The sequence below is a fragment of the Oryctolagus cuniculus genome, chromosome 8, assembly GCF_964237555.1.
Source record: "Oryctolagus cuniculus chromosome 8, mOryCun1.1, whole genome shotgun sequence".
In the NCBI taxonomy this organism is placed as follows: Eukaryota; Metazoa; Chordata; class Mammalia; order Lagomorpha; family Leporidae; genus Oryctolagus; species Oryctolagus cuniculus.
This window is the reverse complement of record NC_091439.1, coordinates 62635597-62653628: the sequence shown is the minus strand read 5'-3', so window position 1 is coordinate 62653628 and position 18032 is coordinate 62635597. Positions and strand designations below refer to the sequence as shown.

General features: G+C 41.1%; 1 protein-coding gene and 1 pseudogene across 4 annotated transcripts in view; both read left to right on the top strand.

Moving 5' to 3' along the window:
• Window positions 1–18032, top strand: part of NFKB1 (nuclear factor kappa B subunit 1) — a 131497-nt gene that overhangs the window by 63680 nt on the left and 49785 nt on the right. For all 4 annotated transcript variants that reach the window (XM_051819546.2, XM_051819545.2, XM_070047832.1 and 1 more), the window contains one exon: window positions 12524–12672. In XM_051819546.2, coding sequence (XP_051675506.2) covers window positions 12524–12672 — 149 coding nt within the window. The remainder of the gene's footprint in view (window positions 1–12523; window positions 12673–18032) is intronic.
• LOC138843521 (adenylate kinase isoenzyme 6-like) lies at window positions 6727–9233 on the top strand (annotated as a pseudogene).

Below are 18032 nucleotides of genomic sequence, written 5' to 3'. Positions count from 1 at the left end.
TATACTTGAGGAACTTCTCTCACTAGTTTATAGAGAAGATCAGATGAAAGAACAGTTTGACATTTCTTGGTATAATGTCTGGCTCATAGGTTTCAGTAAATACAACCTTTGCAGTTGTCATCATCACTATCATGAAAGGGATTTTTCTAGAATAAAGAGGAAGAGAAGGCCTGTGGACTATGGGAAGGGATCCTTTAGAGCAGGAGGGAGAATAAATCAGGGAGGTCTGGAATAAAGAGTAAAGGTAAAAAAACAGAGTGGTTAGTCCTGGTAAAGGGAACAGACTATTTCTCTGAATTAGCAGAGGGCATGTGAAGTAACAGGGATGTTTTGAACCTCAGGAATAGTAAGGAGCAGAGAGTTTTAAAGGAACTCTCCCACAGTGGACTCTACCTGCTGACTAAAGTCAGAGGAAAGCTCAACTTCTGATAGCTGCCAGGCAGGAAGAGAGAGATGAGAATTGCTGTCACTTACTTTGTGCCTGGTCTGTATCAAGCACTGTACCAGACACTTAAAATCCCCTGCTTTCATCCTCATGTAAATTCAGAGATAATGTGTTTGTGTTCACGTCTGATAGATGAGACAACAAGGCAGGAAGGCTAAGTAGCTTGCCCAGGATCATCCTTCTAGTCCTGGGAGGAACAGGATTGAGAGTCAGGTCTGTCTGGCCCCAAAGCCAGGGGTCTTTATTGAAGGAGAATCCATTAGGTTGAGATCTTGGAGGTGTGGCTCTGCATCATGTCCTGAGAAGATCTTGTGGGGTGGTTATTCCTGTCTGTCACCAGAGTGAACAGCAGAGAAGGGCCCTCTCATTTGAAGAGTGAAGGGCTGTGGAATTAGGGTGGATCAGAAATGTGAATCCTGGTTCCCCGAGGGAAATAACAGGACCAGGCATAGAGGAAATGGTTAAGTTGTGCTCTGTCCAAGGTGGAGAATGCCATACGGAAGACACAGTAACAGTGTGAAGAGGGGAGGACAAGCATATGCTGGACTGTAAGAGGAGAACTGCTGTCATGATCAATAGTCACCTTCTTCCACCCTCCCATAACTGCTAGAATTTCTACCTCTTAGATATTAGAGCCCCCTTCCTATACTGCAGGTGCAGTACAGCAGCCAGAGCCCACAGTCAGACACCCTTCTACTGACTTAGGCTAGTGTTCTGTTCTGGTATATGATAATCACATTCTTCACATTCTAATTTAAATACATACGCTATTGAGGAGGATACTTCTAGATCTAGTCTTTTTTTTTTTTTTTTTTTTTTTTATTTGACAAGTAGAGTTACAGAGAGACAGAAAGGTCTTCCTTCCATTGGTTTACCCCCAAAATGGCCGTTACGGCCGGCGCTGCGCCCATCTGAACCCAGGAGCCAGGTGCTTCCTCCTGGTCTCCCATACGGGTGCGAGGGCCCAAGCACTTGGGCCATCATCCTCCACTGCCTTCCCGGGCCACAGCAGAGAGCTGGATCAGAAGAGGAGCAGCCAAGATATAAACCAGCACTCATGTGGGATGCCGGCACCTCAGGCGGAGGATTAGTCGAGTGAGCCACGGCACTGGGCCCAATCTATCTAGTCATGTTTACAAAAACAAAATGCAAAGAACATAGTAACCTTAATTCCCCCCTCATCTCTTTATATTTCAGTAAATTGCCTTCCATAAATAACATTTAATCATATCTTATTTAATTGTACACTCATTAAATTATGCACTATCTTGAATGCCAGCAATATGACAGTCATTATTCTAGGTGCTGGGGCTTTGGCAGGGAAGAAATCAATATCGCCACTCTCACAGAATTTCCATTCTATTGGAGAAGATAAGCAATAATCCAAATACATAAATATGTAGTATATTAAATAGTATAGAGAAAAACAAAGTAGTTAGAGGAGCAAGAAAGGAAGGAATGTGAGTGGTAAAAAGTTTAGGTAGGCTTAGCATGGTCAGTGAAAGCCTTCCTGAGAATGGCAGTTGATATAGGTGTGAGACAATGCAAATATCCTGGGAAAGAGTATTCTAGACAGAGGACATGCCAACGCAAAAGGTGCCTGGTGGGAGCTTAGGTTCAAGAGCAGTGAGAGGCTGATGTGGCTGCACAAGATAGTAAGAAACAAGGTCAGAGAAGAAATGGGGGAAGGCGGGGTTGGATCACCTAGGACCTCGTAAATCATTGTAAAGACTCCACTTTAGGATGGAAAGGCATTGTAGAGGGAGAGGAGCAAGGAGGGTGAGGGAGGGTCTGAGTGGTATAAAGAATTTGAGAATGCCTGCAGCAGTGTAGTGGGGAGACTAAGAAGCTTAGAAAAGAAATGGCTCCAGAATACTACTTTAAACTTTATTTTCTGATAAGAATATACCCATGTGGCAGAAACAGGCATATATATATATATATATATATAGAGAGAGAGAGAGAGAGAGAGAGAGAGAGAGAGAGGCATGTCTAACATAATTCATTCATAAATTACAAACTATATAGTCCTTCCATATGTTTGTAATTATGAGTGATTAAGCCATGCAAAGGTAAGGATTTAGTTGTAATTTGTTATTGAGATAATGACAATGGTTGAAGTACAAGTCCCCAGCAAGTCTTGTAGTAAGCAACACTGTATTATGTAGAGTGTATTTTCTAAAAGAAGGATGATGTGTAAGCAGCTATATTTTATAGGGTAAAAGTAAAAATTAAAATTAAATTTGAAGAAAGGAAACACAAGATCAAAGCACAACAGAAAAAAAAAATCACACTTTCAGAGTAGAACTGCACGTAGAGGAGACGTTACTCACCTTCTCTGTGTGGTTGATGAGACCATCGTAGTGCATTTCACTGTGAGGTGTCAATGTGTTCTAATGCCAGCCTTGCATCTTGAACTATCTGTGCTATTAATCAAGTAGGGTTCTAAGCAGAGTAAAAGAATGTCAGTGAATTAGTGCAAATGCATGAGCACTCCTGGAAATATAACTGTGTCACCAACAGTGAATGGTCAGAATATTTTCATGTCATTCCATACCTTATTGCAAACACATACTGATATGCAGAAAACTAAGAATGAATTCTAAAGTCCTCTGTATTTTGGCATTGTGACTTTAGGTTATGTTACTTGTTACTTAGTCCATCTTAACTTGCATTTTCTTATCTGCAAAATAAGAACAATGGTGCCAACCCTGCCTACCTCCCAGAATCACTGGGAGGTCTGGAAGCATTTACAAATAAAAGAGAAGGAATGAAATTGGTACTGCTATGGTACCTATATATACGAGACACTGTCCTGTCTTCATAATAGCCCTCTGGTGTCACATTGTTGGTCCCTTTTGTAAATGTTGGGCTTGAGGCTCAGAGAGGTTATCTAACTTGTGTAAGGCCACAAGAGCTGATCCCAGATTAGATCAATGTGAGAGTTCCCTGCCTTCAAGGAAGAGACTGACCTTACCAAGTATAAGTATCTTCCTATACCAGAAACTGTGTTAGGTGTGGTTCTGAACCATCTTGTTTAGTAAAACATAGTCCGTATATTCTGGTTGCTCAAATACTAAATAACAATTTTTTTTTGTTCTTGTTGCCTTATAATCTAACTTGCAAGCCAACAAAAAAGAATGAACGCATGTTCATGTGGCATTTTTTTTTTTACAAAGGAACCTTGCAAATGGAAAAGCACACTTTGCCACTTCTCACAACTATCTCTGAGCCTTTCTTTCTGACAAAACACACCAACAAACCAAACAAACAGGTTTCTCAGGAACAGCTGTCTAGTACCAACACTATTATAGATGAACTAGACCTACAAATCATTGAGACTGAATATATATATAAAGGAAAAATGATCAAGCCACATGATGGCACAGGGTAATGGAAAATTTAAGTGGACTATGGAATTAGACTCGGGTTCAAAAAACTGTCCAGTCACTGCATTGCACTTCATCCTCCTAAGCTGTGGAATGGGGTGCCAGTACCAACCCCAAGGGGCTTTTGAGGGGACTGGCTGAGTTAGCATCTTCCTTTCCCTTCCATAAAACACAGTAAGTTAGGAAGAATGGATGTATGTACCTTGGGCATTTAAAAACAAGAGAAGGGAGGCAATAACCCTTTAGCTGCCAGTTGGTTTTCCATCTTCTTTTGGAGTAAGTTGTGACTGGTTTTCATGCACTGTCCCTACCAAGCACATTCCCAAACATGGGACAATAGTGGTGCTTACTCTGGCCGCAGAATCAGCCCTTAAGGCATTCAGGTCCGGCTGAAGAGCCCATGAGAGTATTTTAGGCATGGAAAGCCAAGACACTCTGGCAAAACAAACAAACAAAAAAAACACCTAAATGAAAGATCTCTGCAAGTGAGATTCCAGTGGAAAGAACAGGCTATCAAAGAAGGAGGTATCTTTCTCTGCAGGGAGGAGAGAACTTCCACTTTGACTATGACCTTGTCTAAATATGATCAGAGTTGGTGAACTCAAAAGGCTTCCATAGCCTTAGCAACTCATGACAAGAGCCTAGGGTGATTACTGACGCCATAAACAAGAGTGTCAGTTGTTAAGTCAACAACAGGAGTCACTGTGCACTTACTCCCCTTGTAGGATCTCTGTCCTTAATGTGTTGTACAATGTGAATTAATACTATAACTAGTACTCAAACAGTACTTTATACTTTGTGTTTCTGTGTGGGTGCAAACTGTTGAAAGCTTTACTTAATATATACTAAACTGATCTTCTGTATATAAAGATAAATGAAAATGAATCTTGATGTGAATGGGATGGGAGAGGGAGCGGGAGATGCAAAGGTTGTGGGTGGGAGGGAAGTTATGGGGGGTGGGGAAGCCACTGTAATCCAAAAGCTGTACTTTGGAAATTTATGTTTATTAAATAAAAGTTAAAAAAAGAAAGAAAGAAAATAATTAATGGTCTATTTCCAAAGAACAAAAAAAAGAGCATGAAAATGTCCTTAAGAATTCAAATAAGCATCCTTGTTAAAAACAGGTGTGTTTAGCCAGCATCATGGTGTAGCAGGGAACGCTGCCACCTGTGATACCAGCTTCCCCTATTGGTGCTGGTTCAAATCCAGGCTGCTCCACTTCCTATACTGCTCTCTGCTCATGTGCCTGAGACAGCAGCAGAAGATAGCCCAAGTGCTTGGGACTCTGTACCCACGTGGGAGACTTGGAAGAAACTCCTGGCTCCTGGCTTCAGTCTGACTCAGTCCTAACCATTGCAGCCATCTGGAGAGTGAACCAGTGGATGGAAGATCTCTCTCTCTCTCTCTCTCTCTCTCTCAAATAAGCAAAATGAATCTTTTAAAAAAAATAGTGGTGCTTAGTGGACTAAAGCGGTGAGGAGGGTGTCTTGGAATGTTCAGAGATAGTTCTTCCCCTTAAAGAATGAGTGGTTCTCAATAGGGAAGGAAAGAAGCAACCCCAGAGGTAGGAGCCCCTTCTGAGATATGACTGGATCTAACAGGAGGTCGTGCACAGGACCTGCATCTCAGAGCCCTTGTGCTTGCTCATCTTTCTACCTGGAGGACCCTCAACCCTTGCCCCTGCCCAGCCCCTTCCTACTAGATTCACGCATTTTGTCTGTACCCACCACCTTCCCTGTTAAATTTCTACTCGCTAGATCTTGGCCTTCATTCTCCCCTGGGTAGCTTTTTCTGACTCCTCAGCCAGGTCCAATCTCTATTACATGTATCACCTTTGTAAGCTTTTATATTTTTTTCTGAGATTATCTGATTAATATCAGTCCTTCTCTTTAATTCCTTTAACAAGGAACAGATCTGTTTTGCACTCCCAGAATATCTCTTCACTCCCTAATACGACAGTAGCTGGAACAAAGGCTTATTAGTCATTGGGTCAGTGGATACATTTTGGTTATTAGTGAGGCAATAGCCTGGATAGGAAAGAGAATTTATATTTATGATTGCTAATCCCTTTAGATGTCAAGCACTGTATTAACTGATTTAATCCTAAAAACAATCCAGTGATAACAAGTGTATCATCGCTCTCATTTCAAAGATGAAACAGGAAAAAAAAAATCACGAAGATGAAACAGAACTCCAAGGCAATTAACCGTCTCTCACTGTTGACCTAGCTAGTAAGTGAGCCTGGCATCTGAGCTCTCAGACTTAACCACATTGTTCCGCGGCTTTCTGCAGCAAAGAACAAAGTCAGGTGCACAAGTAAACCTGGGGTAGATTTCTGTTTGAAAATTGTAGATTTGCCCCCTCCTCCTGAGCTTCATCAGCATCATCATCCTCACTTCATAAGAAAAGCTAAACAGAAAGGGACTACTGCATGTGCCGCACCTCACATTCATATTGACTCCACGTTCTGCCGCGGTACTTTGGCCACATTTCCCCAGAGTCAACTGGACATGTCACATCTGGTTCCTAGAAAATTATGGAGCACTTCTTTTTACCAGCTTTGAAGAACCAGAATATACTTTGCCACAGCCTGGCAGAGTTACTTTAAATAGACAAAGGTGATTTGACTAAAATCAGTATTATGAGACCCTTGGTTTCTGCTTTTTCAAAAAGCGGATCTAGACTGTGGTCTTCTGTAGGTGTTGAGTCATAAAGCTCCTAGAAGAAAGTTTTAAATTTCATCAAGGAAGCCAAGAAATCCTGCACACCTCAAGAGTAAAAGCAGTTACTGTAATCACGTAATTACTACTAGAAATTAGCAAAGCCCAATAAAGTATGGCATTCTGGGAAGAAGACTTATCCTCGGAATAGAAGTGGCCTGAATCAGTTGTTTTTCCCACTGACCTGCTTTTAGGGAGGATTTTTAAAAATTATATTAAGGCAAAAAAATCATATTAAGGCATTTGTATTATTTAAAGATCTATAGGTAAAAGAATACGTTACAATAGCAGGTAAGAAGAGCATGAACCCAAGTAGCGCCTCTGCCACCGATCTTGCAATGGAAGCATGTCACATGTGACTAGGTACACCAGTGGTTGGAAAAACCACACTACGCAGGATCAGGATTGAAATACATTAATGTGAATGATTTGCCTCAAGTAGGGGAGTTCGATGATGGCCATGCTGAAAAGTATAATTGTCCCATTTTAGATGAAGATAGAGTAGCTAATGAGTTAAATAACTAAATGAGAGAAGGTGGTGATTACCATGGCTAAGATTGTTTCTTTGGACACTGGTTTCATATCATTACTGTGCTGAAGAAGATATGCTGTACAAAAGACTTGAAACAAGGGGTTATAGTGAGAAGAAACTAAATGACAGTATTCAGTGTAAGATTTCTCAAGTTCTTTATGAAGAAGCCATAGCACCCTACAAAGAAGAAATTGTATTTCAGCTGTCCAGCCATAAATCAGAAGAACTAGAGGATCACAGAAATCAGATCTTGAAATGGATTGAGCGGTAGATCAAGGACCCTAACTCTTGGCTTAAAAAACCAGCCACTCCACAGTCACTGTTGTTGCTATCTCTCTGCTCACTTTGTAAACTGCCCACATATCAGTAAAAACTGTTGCAGGACTAGCAGTTGGATGATATGAAGGTTTATGCCTAGGTTTCCTTTTCTTCATGAGAAAGTTGAATAGTCTCAAATCTCAGGAATACAGTAGCACTAAGGATTGAGGATAAAAATGATCATTTAATGCTTTGAATGCTAAATAATAAGCAAATATCAGCAAATGGTTGGATATCTTCAGTTGGTAACAGAAGAAAATGCAAATGATCTCTTAAAATAAGACAATATCTTAAAAAAAGTAAATAGGGAGCCAGCACAGTGGCATACTAGGCTAAAGTTCCGCCTGCAGCACTGGCATCCCATGTGGGTGCCAGTTCTAGTTCCGGCTGCTCCACTTGTGATCCAGCTCTCTGCTTGTGTCCTGGGAAAGCAGTAGAGGATGGCTCAAGTGCTTGGGCCCCTGCACCTACGTAGAAGACCTGGGGGGAGCTCCTGACTCCTTACTTCAGCCCAGCTCCAGCCATTGCAGCCATCCATCTGGGGAGTGAACCAGCGGATGTAAGATCTCTGTCTCTCCCTCCCTCTGTCTGTAACTCTGCTCTCAAATAAATAAATCTTTTAAAAAAATTGTAAGATAATAAACACTTGTCCAAGGGCACAACTATTATTAGCTGAGGGCCAATCTAAAGACTTTACATTGCAGTAAAGTACTTGGTCCTCAGCACAACCCTTTTACAGATGAGGAAACAGATCACACAGCCAGTAAACAGTGGAGCTGCCTTCCCCTTAAGTCTGTGGTCTTACAGTGTCCTTGGGTAGCTGATTACTCAGTCTACTACTTTTTCTGCTTTGCTATAATTGAAAGCCGTAACATGTTTAGCCATTAATGTTCAAGTGTTTGCCATGTTCAGCTCCCTTCAGATAAACCTTTCTGACAGATACAGTTGTTCTCTAAAAACTAGTTTTCAAGGAAAGCACTATTCAAAGAAGTGAAAAGTAGGCCAAATAAGTGGAATTAAATTCCCCATAGAACAGATGAATTTCCTCATCAGCTGCAAACAGCTGCAGTCATCATGCCATTTTACAAGGCATGGCCTTCCCCAGAGTAGAGTGCCGCTGTCTGCATGTGCCATAGAGCTTGCAGATGCTCTTGGTTTTTTCTGTCTCCACACTTCAGCTTTCTTCTTTCAGTCAGTGTTTTGGAAAGTCCACAAAACCCAGGGGCCTCCCTGTTGTAGTCCTGTGGTCTGTGTAAAAACCAGATGATGCCATGCTGACTTGGACTCGTTCACATGGATCAAACAGCACATTAGTCACTAGCAAATTTTTCAGATCCTTTACCTCAGAGACCACGCAGTTCCTCATTCTGGAATCCTTCAGTCATAAAGTAAGAAAAATATGTGAGCACTTCTTGAGGACACCTCCTACCTTCTTCCTTCGGTGCCAGTGACTAATTCCTTCATGGCAGCCACAAAGGAGGGTCCAAATAGCCAAAAAAATTAGGCTTTTTTTTTTTTTAAAAAAATTTATTTATTTGAAAGGCAGAGTTGGAGAGAAAGACCGAGAGAGAGAGATCTTCCATCTACTTGTTCACTCCCTAAATGATTGCAATGACCAGGGGCCAGGGTGAAGCCAGGAGCCTCCTCCAGGTCTCCCACATGGATGCAGGAGCCCAAGGACTTGGAGCATCCTCCATTGCTTTCCCAGGCACATTAGCAAGGAGTCAGATCAGAAGTGGAACAGCTGGGACTCAAAGTGGCATCCATATGGGATACTGATACTGCAGACTGTACCTTAATCTGTTGAGCCACACACATCGGCCCCAGCAGTTGGGCTTTTTTTTTTTTTTTTTTTAAAGATTTGTTTGTTAATTTGAAAGGAGAGTTAGAGATAGACAGCAATATCTTCCATCCACTGGTTCACTCCCCAAATGGCACAATGGCTAGAGCTGGGCTGATCCAAAGCCAGGAGACTGCAGCTTCTTCTGGATCATCCACATGGGTACAGGGGCCCAAGCACTTGGGCTGTCTTCCACGGCTTTCCCAAGTGCATTAGCAGGGAGCTGTATCAGAAGTGGAGCATCTGGGACTTGAACCAGCACCCATATGGGATGCCAGTGCCACAGGTGGTGGCTTTACCTGCTATGCAACAGCACCGGCCCCAGCAATTGGGCTTTTTTTTTTTTTTTTTAAATTTAATTTTTTTGACAGAGTGGACAGTGAGAGAGAGACAGAGAGAAAGATCTTCCTTGTCCGTTGGTCCACCCCCAGTGACCGCTGCGGCCGGCACACCGCGCTGATCTGAAGCCAGGAGCCAGGTACTTCTCCTGGTCTCCCATGCGGGTGCAGGGCCCAAGCACTTGGGCCATCCTCCACTGCCCTCCTGGGCCACAGCAGAGAGCTGGACTGGAAGAGGAGCAAGCGGGACAGAATCCAGCACCCCGACCGGGACTAGAACCTGGTGTGCCGGTGCCGCAGGCAGAGGATTAGCCTAGTGAGCCACGGCACCAGCCAGCAATTGGGCTTTAATCACAGGATTCCTTCTGGGGTCCTGCTTATGTGGAACACCCACCTGATTTCACCCAAGTGAAGCATTGCATCACCCCTTACCCTGTTGCATTGCCAGGCTGTCACTTAAAAGTGAAATTAGAAGGTGTCCTTAGGGATCTTTCATTTGTCCATTAACAAAGACAGCTCAGATATCCACACCTAGGCATGGAGCTGGCATCAGTATGTGGGGACAAAAGCCAACATTAGAGTAAACCCAGAACTTCTCATTCCCCATCCTGCACTTAAGCACAAAATCATTCTACCTGGTGCAAAAGGGAAAGCACTCATTCGTAGTTAGCTTTATGCCCAGGTGCTTTTAAGCATTACAGCCTGTTTTGGAAATTATTTATTCATAGTTAGAGGTGGTCAAAATCAAGTGTTTGTAATTAGCTTGCTGTACAAGGACTGGAGGTGATTCCTGCTGGTGGCTCTGCTCCTTGAGAAGGAGTGTGTCTTAGTCTGTTTTCTGTCGCTATTACTGAATACCACAGTGTAGAGAATAAAGGTTCTGAAGGCTGGGAAGTTCAGGATTAGGCAGCCACCTCTGGTGAGGTCCTTCTAGCTGATGGGGACTCTGCGCACAGCCATGAGGCGGCATGCGGCATCGCGTGGCACAACAGCCCTTCCTGGCTCAGGCGTCTCCTCCCCTTCAGATGAAGCCTCAGTGCCGTCTATTTAGCTGCCCTCTCCGCCTCCCTTCCCACTTCATTTAACTTTAATTGCCTCCCAAAGAGCCCACCTTCAAATAGTACAGTTGGATTGAGTTTCCACCTTCTTAATACCTCACGGTGGGGATTAAATTTTAACATGAATTTTGTTGGCGTCATTCAACCCAGGGCAGGGTGTGAGAGGATTCAGACGCAAACCCCTTTGCAGCAGCTCTGCAGCAACACACAGGCGGAGAGGCCCTGAAGCTTCCTCCAGAGCTGCCTGGTTGATTAGAGAAGTCTGTACTTTGCTCACGGGAAAATCTCTGTCCCCTCAAAGCCCTGTGGCAAAACAAACCCAACTTTGACCAACTTGTCAACTCTTGTATAAGAGGTGGATTAGATTGGGAGAAAATCCTGCCAAAACCCTGCCTCATGTGGAATATGAATCCTGTGGATATCTGTAGTAGAATCAGGCTAATTGAAAAGGAGTCTCTCCCCCCTCCAAGTTCTATAATATTAACAAGTGTAGGTTCTCCCTCAAATTTATAGCAAAAGGACTTGCAGAAATATGGTGAATTTCTAACAATTTAACTGAATTTATCACTGGGTTCTGACTTAACTGGATGCAGGAGGGTAAAAATAAGGCCACTGGGTCTTTTCTGTCAGTGTGATTTTCATGTAGGAACTGTCTCAAGAATAGAATCTGATTTATTATAGGGGGCTAGACCACCAACTAGAGGAGAAAGGGTGTTCATGCTCTTTTTGTTTAATATGTCATTGTTCCTGTGCTATTTCATTTTTATTGCTGTTTTTAAAGATACAGAAATCAGGACAGGTGTTTGATCTGGCAGTTAAAACACTGGTTGGGACACCTTTATCTCAGAGTCCCTGGGTTCTAATCCCAGCTGTGCTCTAGCTTTCAGCTTCCTGTTAATGTGCACCCTGAGAGGCAGGAGGTAATGGCTCAAGTACTTGAGTCCCTGCCACCTACATGGGAATACTGGATAGAGTTCCCACTCCTGGTTAGGGCCTGACCCCAGCCCCAGCCATTGCAGGCATTTGAGGAGTGAATCAGCAGATGAAAGCACTTGTTCTCTCTCTCTCTCTTCTCCCTCCCTCTCTCCCTCCCTCCTTCTCGCTCCCTCTCAAACATAAATAAATAAATTTTTGAAAAATATAAATTACCTTAAATAAAAAAAATCTGATGTTATAAAACAAGAGCTGAACAAGTATGAAACCTAAGGCTTTGCACTTAAGAAGAGTAGTTTTTTAAATTTAAGCGACAGAAGAAACCTGAGAATATGTAGCTTCATTATTAGAGATCATGACAGAGGAGGCTGCTGAAGCTTCAAGTATCTTAACAGACAGTGATTGCAGCCCAGGCCTGTGGGCTTGAGCATCCATGGCCAACCTTTAGAATGCGGTTCCTGGGCAGAGCTCTCCTGCTTGACCACATGGCACAGCGTTAGGATGCAGTGTCTGCTCACCTCCTTCTTTCTCTTGGTTTCCATCAACCACCAGTTCCCTTCTCATTGACCGTTTCTCTGACTTTTGTAACCAAAACTTGTGGTGAGGGTACAGAGGAAAATGGACCTACTAAATGGTTAGTAGGAAGAGAGTGCTCCAAATGATAGCCCAGCATCTGCCAATATGTGTTCTCCCAACTTGAACAAGGCATATTGTATGTTAAATAGCCTTCTTCCTGGAGACTTTTCTTCCTACCACAAAAAAACAGTGACCATTAACACTTTGATTAAATTCCATCCTGTCATTTGTTCATCACATACTTTGAAAAATAGAGCTGTGGTCATATATATGTGCGGTTATAATTTTGTGTCATGTTTTTGATTGGTTTATCATAGACATTTTCCCATGTTGCTAACAGATATGCTAACTTTTGAAATGTGCTTCTTATATAGATCTGCAAATATATTGGACCTGCAAAGGTTATTGTTCAGTTGGTCACAAATGGAAAAAATATCCACCTGCATGCCCACAGCCTGGTGGGAAAACACTGTGAAGATGGGATTTGCACCGTTAATGCTGGACCCAAGGACATGGTGGTCAGGTAAGTGAGGGTGTATGACACTGTGGAAGGGTAGGAACAGGGAGACCCAAGGACATGAAACCAACAGGCTCTTTTCATGAGAGACCTTTCTGAGACACTCTCAGAGAACTTCACAAAAAAAAAAAAAAAAAAAAAAAAAAAAAAACTTGTGATGTTGATTCAACTGTAAGGAGAAAGATGATGGTGATCATATATCTAGATTTGCCTTAGACAGCCCAGCTTGCATCTGTGGTCCTGGCCTAATTATTTATAATACACTCTTCTACACTCTTCCTTTGCAAGGTGGCCCAGTATGGATGATAAATTATATGGTCACTTGACATAGGAGACATTTGTGTCATTTTCACCACTATGTTCCTGGAAATAAGAATAGGACAAATTAGAAGAACTCTAACCATAGCAGAAATCAACACTTTATGGATGATGTTATACTCTTAGTGATTCCGTGAACAGATGCATAGTGCAAACATTTGGGGCATTTGCAGTAGGTAAATAAATATTGTCTCAACTTAGGAAGTGTGCACAGATAAGATACCAAGGAATACATATTTGTTTTCTCATTCATTACAGTTGAAATGTAAATAGAACTTGACATTCATCAAAGAGTTGGTCAGATAAAGCAAGAAATTTCTATATAAATGATTTCAGTTTAAAAGAATTAAATTTTTTTAAAAAATTAAATTTTTTCTTTATTTGAAAAACAGAGGGAGAGACAGACAGAGAAAGCTCCCATCTACTCGTCACTCTTCATATGCCAACTAAAGCAGGATCTGAGCCAGTCTGGAACTGGGAACTCAATGGAAGCTTCCCACATGGCTGGGAGGAACCCAGTTTTGTGAGCCATCACCACTGCTTCCCACGATCTGCATTAGCAGGAAACTGGAGCTAGGAGACAGAGTCAGTTGAACCCAGATACTCTAATGTGGGACATAGGCAATATAACCACTAGGTTAAACAGCCGCAAGAATTTTTTAAATCGTACCTATCTATTATGCTGAACAGCACTTACCATTTTTCATTTTACCCAAACACTAAAAGAGCACACAGTATAGTGATTTATCATATGACATAAACTGCTATATGCAATCAGTAATCCCAGTAGTGATTAAGTCTTACTTTGAGGCACTTTAAAAACAATAGAATTTAAAAATTTTTAATTAAATTCGTTTAATTTTTGAAAACTATGTTTCATAATTTGCTAATTTTATTTTAAATAGTTTATGTTAAAATCCCAGTTAATTTAGTCACTCAAAAGAAAGGAATTGTTAAAAGTCAACTATAATGAAGCTGACGTAGCATTACACGCCTTGAATTCTGATCACGTTTCAAGTTGGTTGTTTTTGGGGAGGTTGAGCTTTCATGTTCCTGTGTATTTCTTTGTTTGACTGTGAAAATATTCAGGTGTGAAAAACCTAGAGAGCTTTCTTTTAAGTCACCAAAATCTGATTCTTTTGATGTTAGAAAAGAAAGACTCTAGATTGAAGGAAGAAGCTTAAATTGATTTGAAAAATTCGAGTGTGCTTTTATATGAACTTGTTTCAACATCCTCTTGAAAGACTGGCCTGTTTCTTGTTGTATGTCACAGTTGGTTCATCATCTGTTTTGGAATACCCTTCCAGTTCCTGGCTTATCTGTAAGAGCTTTGAAATGCAGGGTAATTGTCATAGTTTCAGACTAATCGATCACTTAGCGTTTCTGCAGATTTACTCTAATAAGTTCCTGTCATGCTGAAGTGTTTATTCTCTTTGGTCTTGCTTAATCTGTGTAATAATCATATCCTTTACAGGAAATTATAGATGAGATTTTCTACTGATAATATTTGTTATTATAAAACTTGTAGTCTGGTGTCTGTATCTTGGTGTTTCCGTGGTTTGGTTTAGTAGTCTCTCATGATTTTAGAAGGAACTAATGGTTATTTAATCTAGGACATAGAGTAGGAGTAGAAGTAAATTCTCTGTGTCAAGAGAAAGTGAGAAATTCTTTTCTTGTAATGTAGTGAAGTATGGGGTTCAGCAGTTAGGGGAACTCATCATTCATTCCTCCATTTGTTCAACAAAGTTTTGAGCATTTAAATGTCTATGGTCATCATGATGTCTGGTTGTAGCACTATGGGACTGTCTAACCCTTAACATTTTCACTGAGAAATTTAATCAAGAAGATGGCACTTCAGAGTTACACCAGACTCAGTAGCCTTTCTTATTTTTTTATTTTTTTATTTTTTTATTTTTTTATTTTTTTTTTTATTTTTTTGACAGGCAGAGTGGACAGTGAGAGAGAGAGACAGAGAGAAAGGTCTTCCTTTTGCCGTTGGTTCACCCTCCAATGGCCGCCGCGGCCGGCGCGCTGCGGCCGGCGCACCGCGCTGATCCGATGGCAGGAGCCAGGAGCCAGGTGCTTTTCCTGGTCTCCCATGGGGTGCAGGGCCCAAGCACCTGGGCCATCCTCCACTGCATTCCCTGGCCACAGCAGAGGGCTGGCCTGGAAGAGGGGCAACCGGGACAGAATCCGGCGCCCCGACCGGGACTAGAACCCAGTGTGCCGGCGCCGCTAGGCGGAGGATTAGCCTAGTGAGCCGCGGCACCGGCCTCAGTAGCCTTTCTTATTCAGAGTGTTCTATGAAACATTGTACTCTCTTTCTAATTTAATTTTTAGCTAAGATTTTTGCTTGTTCTGTTTTCTAAAATTCACTATTTTCTTCAAGATTCTTCTCTTTCTTCCTCCTTCCCTCCCTCCCTCTCTCCTTCCCTCCACCTCTGCCTCTGCCTCTTAAGTTTTCAATGTAGGAATATATTGCTTTTTTAGAAAGAACATCATGTGAGCTGTCTGGAAACCAGAATTCTGTTCCAGTTCTTTTGCTCTCTACAGGAGGACTGGGGGCATTTGCATGACTTATTGGGGACCTTAATTTTTTCCCCTGGTACAATGAGAAGATTGGGCTACAGACACTGTCTTCAAGCTCTTTATACATCCAAGATTCTAGACTCAACTAACATTAGCTAATATTATGAAATAACATGAGCAAACTTGCCACATATGTATCTATGGTATGACATCAATTATTATTATTTGGTTTTGACTTGTAGGCAAGAATATCACATACAAAAATTCAGGAAGCTAGCCAAAGTTATTCCTTAGGCTTGTCAATACTAGAAAAGGAACCAAGATAACCTGTTTTCAGTGAGACAGATTAGACTAAGAGTGTAGATTCATAAGCAGGGCACTGATCCAACACATCAAAAATGATATATAAAAATGACTGTGAGAAGATTAAAAAAAGCCTTTAAATTAGCAAAACCAAAAGAATTACTGTTCTTTTGATTGTTTCTTTTTATCTTTCTCTCAGCATGAATTCTCAATATACTTAGTTTCTGTTTTCAAAACTCTTTTATCCATGTTAAGATACGTATGTTTTAGATAACTAAGTCTTTTTTAAAGGTTTATTGATTCATTTATTTGAAAGGCAGAGTTACAGAGAGGTAGGGAGGGAAAGAGAAAAATCAATCTTCCATCTACTGATTCATTCCCCAAATGGATACAATGGCAGGGGCTAGGAGAGACTGAAGCCAGGAGCCTGGAACTCCATCTGGGTCTCACGTGGATGCAGGGGCCCAAGGACTTGGGTCATCTTTTGCTGCTTTCCCAGGCACATTAACAGGGAGTTGGATTGAAAGTAGAGCAGCCAGAACTCAAACTGGCACCCATCTGGATGCAGGCACTGCAGGGGTAGCTTAACCTGCTGCATAACTAAGTCTTCATGATAGATTTGTTGTTTTAGTATGGAGGATTTCTCTTTTTAATTTTTCTTTAAGTTTTAAATTTGTCTTTGTTTCTTGTACACTTTTTATCCACTTTTTTTAGGTAGCCTTTACTGTCTGTCTTCGTAAAAATAATCTTAGTCTGGTGTTTAATTTAGATCTTGAATACCAATAATTTGTTTCAACAACATTTTCGTTATTTGAAACTTTTTTTCAATGAAAAATATGGACATTACTTGACCTTCATGTAGGCCACTTTTCCCACTAATAATCATCACACCCTTTGTTGACTTCCTGGTAGCCCAGATAGAATTGTGGAGTCTTCCACACACACACTTTTTTTTTTTATAAATACAATATACAGCATATACAAAAAGAAGATATATAAAAATACAAAGGAGAAACAAGGCTTCTCTAATGAGCTAGTGCAATCCACATTAAATTGCTATCTTTATAGGTCCAGAAACAATTATTAGAAATTTCATATGGTTGAACCTTAATACACCGAAAAGGAGCTAACTGGAGGAAATTGGCCAAGTAGGGACTGAGGTTGGAAGTATCCAGCTTCCAAATTAGGGCATGTATTGGGAATCAGAAGGTGCTCTTAAATCTTGTGGAGTCAGTGTTTGTGTCCTGAGATGAAGAAAGGCCAGATAGGCCACTTTAGAGTCCCATCCTAATGATGGGGGAATTTGAACAGTTAGAGGACAGCAGCAGGTCCCAGATGATTTGGATGATGGAAACATCTGGCATAGTGCAGATGGTTGTAAACCTGGCTGCTAATTAAAGTCTTGCAGGGTCACTTCATACAAATAGTGATGCCAGGCACTAGTCATGGAGATTCTGGTCTCTGCCTCACTGGATAGGGTATTGCAGAGCTCAGGTTTTCAAACTTCAGAGTGCATTAAAATCAACTGAGGGTCTGTCAGATTGTTGAGCCTCACTTCCAGAGCTTCTGATTCAGGAAGTTTGGAGTGAGACCCCAAAACTTTTATTTTTTAAGTTTCTAAGGTAATACTGTACCTATTACCTAGGATAATAAAATAACAATTATTATACATGCAATCTTGATTTAAATATATTTCTACCTTTTGATTCTTGAAATCGGATTTAATTCTTTTGCAGTTAGAGAATACTTGGTATGATTTGAATACTTTTATTATTTTATGCATCAGGCTATGTTAAGTTGATCTTGTGTACATACTGAGAGTGTGTTCTATAAATGTCAGTTAGGTCAAGTCATTTGATAGTGTGTTTGAATTTCCCATGTTCTTACTGATTTTCTGTCTACTGATTCTATCAATTATGGAGTGAGAAATGTTGCAGTCTCAAACTATATTTATAGATTTGCCTGTTTCTCTTTTCAGTTTTGTAAGGTTTTCCTTTTGCATTATGAAGCTCTTTTATTAGGTACATAAATGTTTAGGATTCTTAAATCTTCTTGGTAAATTGGTCCATTTATCATTCAGAAATAGCCCTCTTTTATTCTTGGTAATCCTGTTTGCTTTAACATCTATCTTGAATGAAACTAATATAGTTACTTCACCTTTCATTTGTTAATATTAGCTTGGAACATTTCTTTCTATCCTCTTACTTTTAACTGTT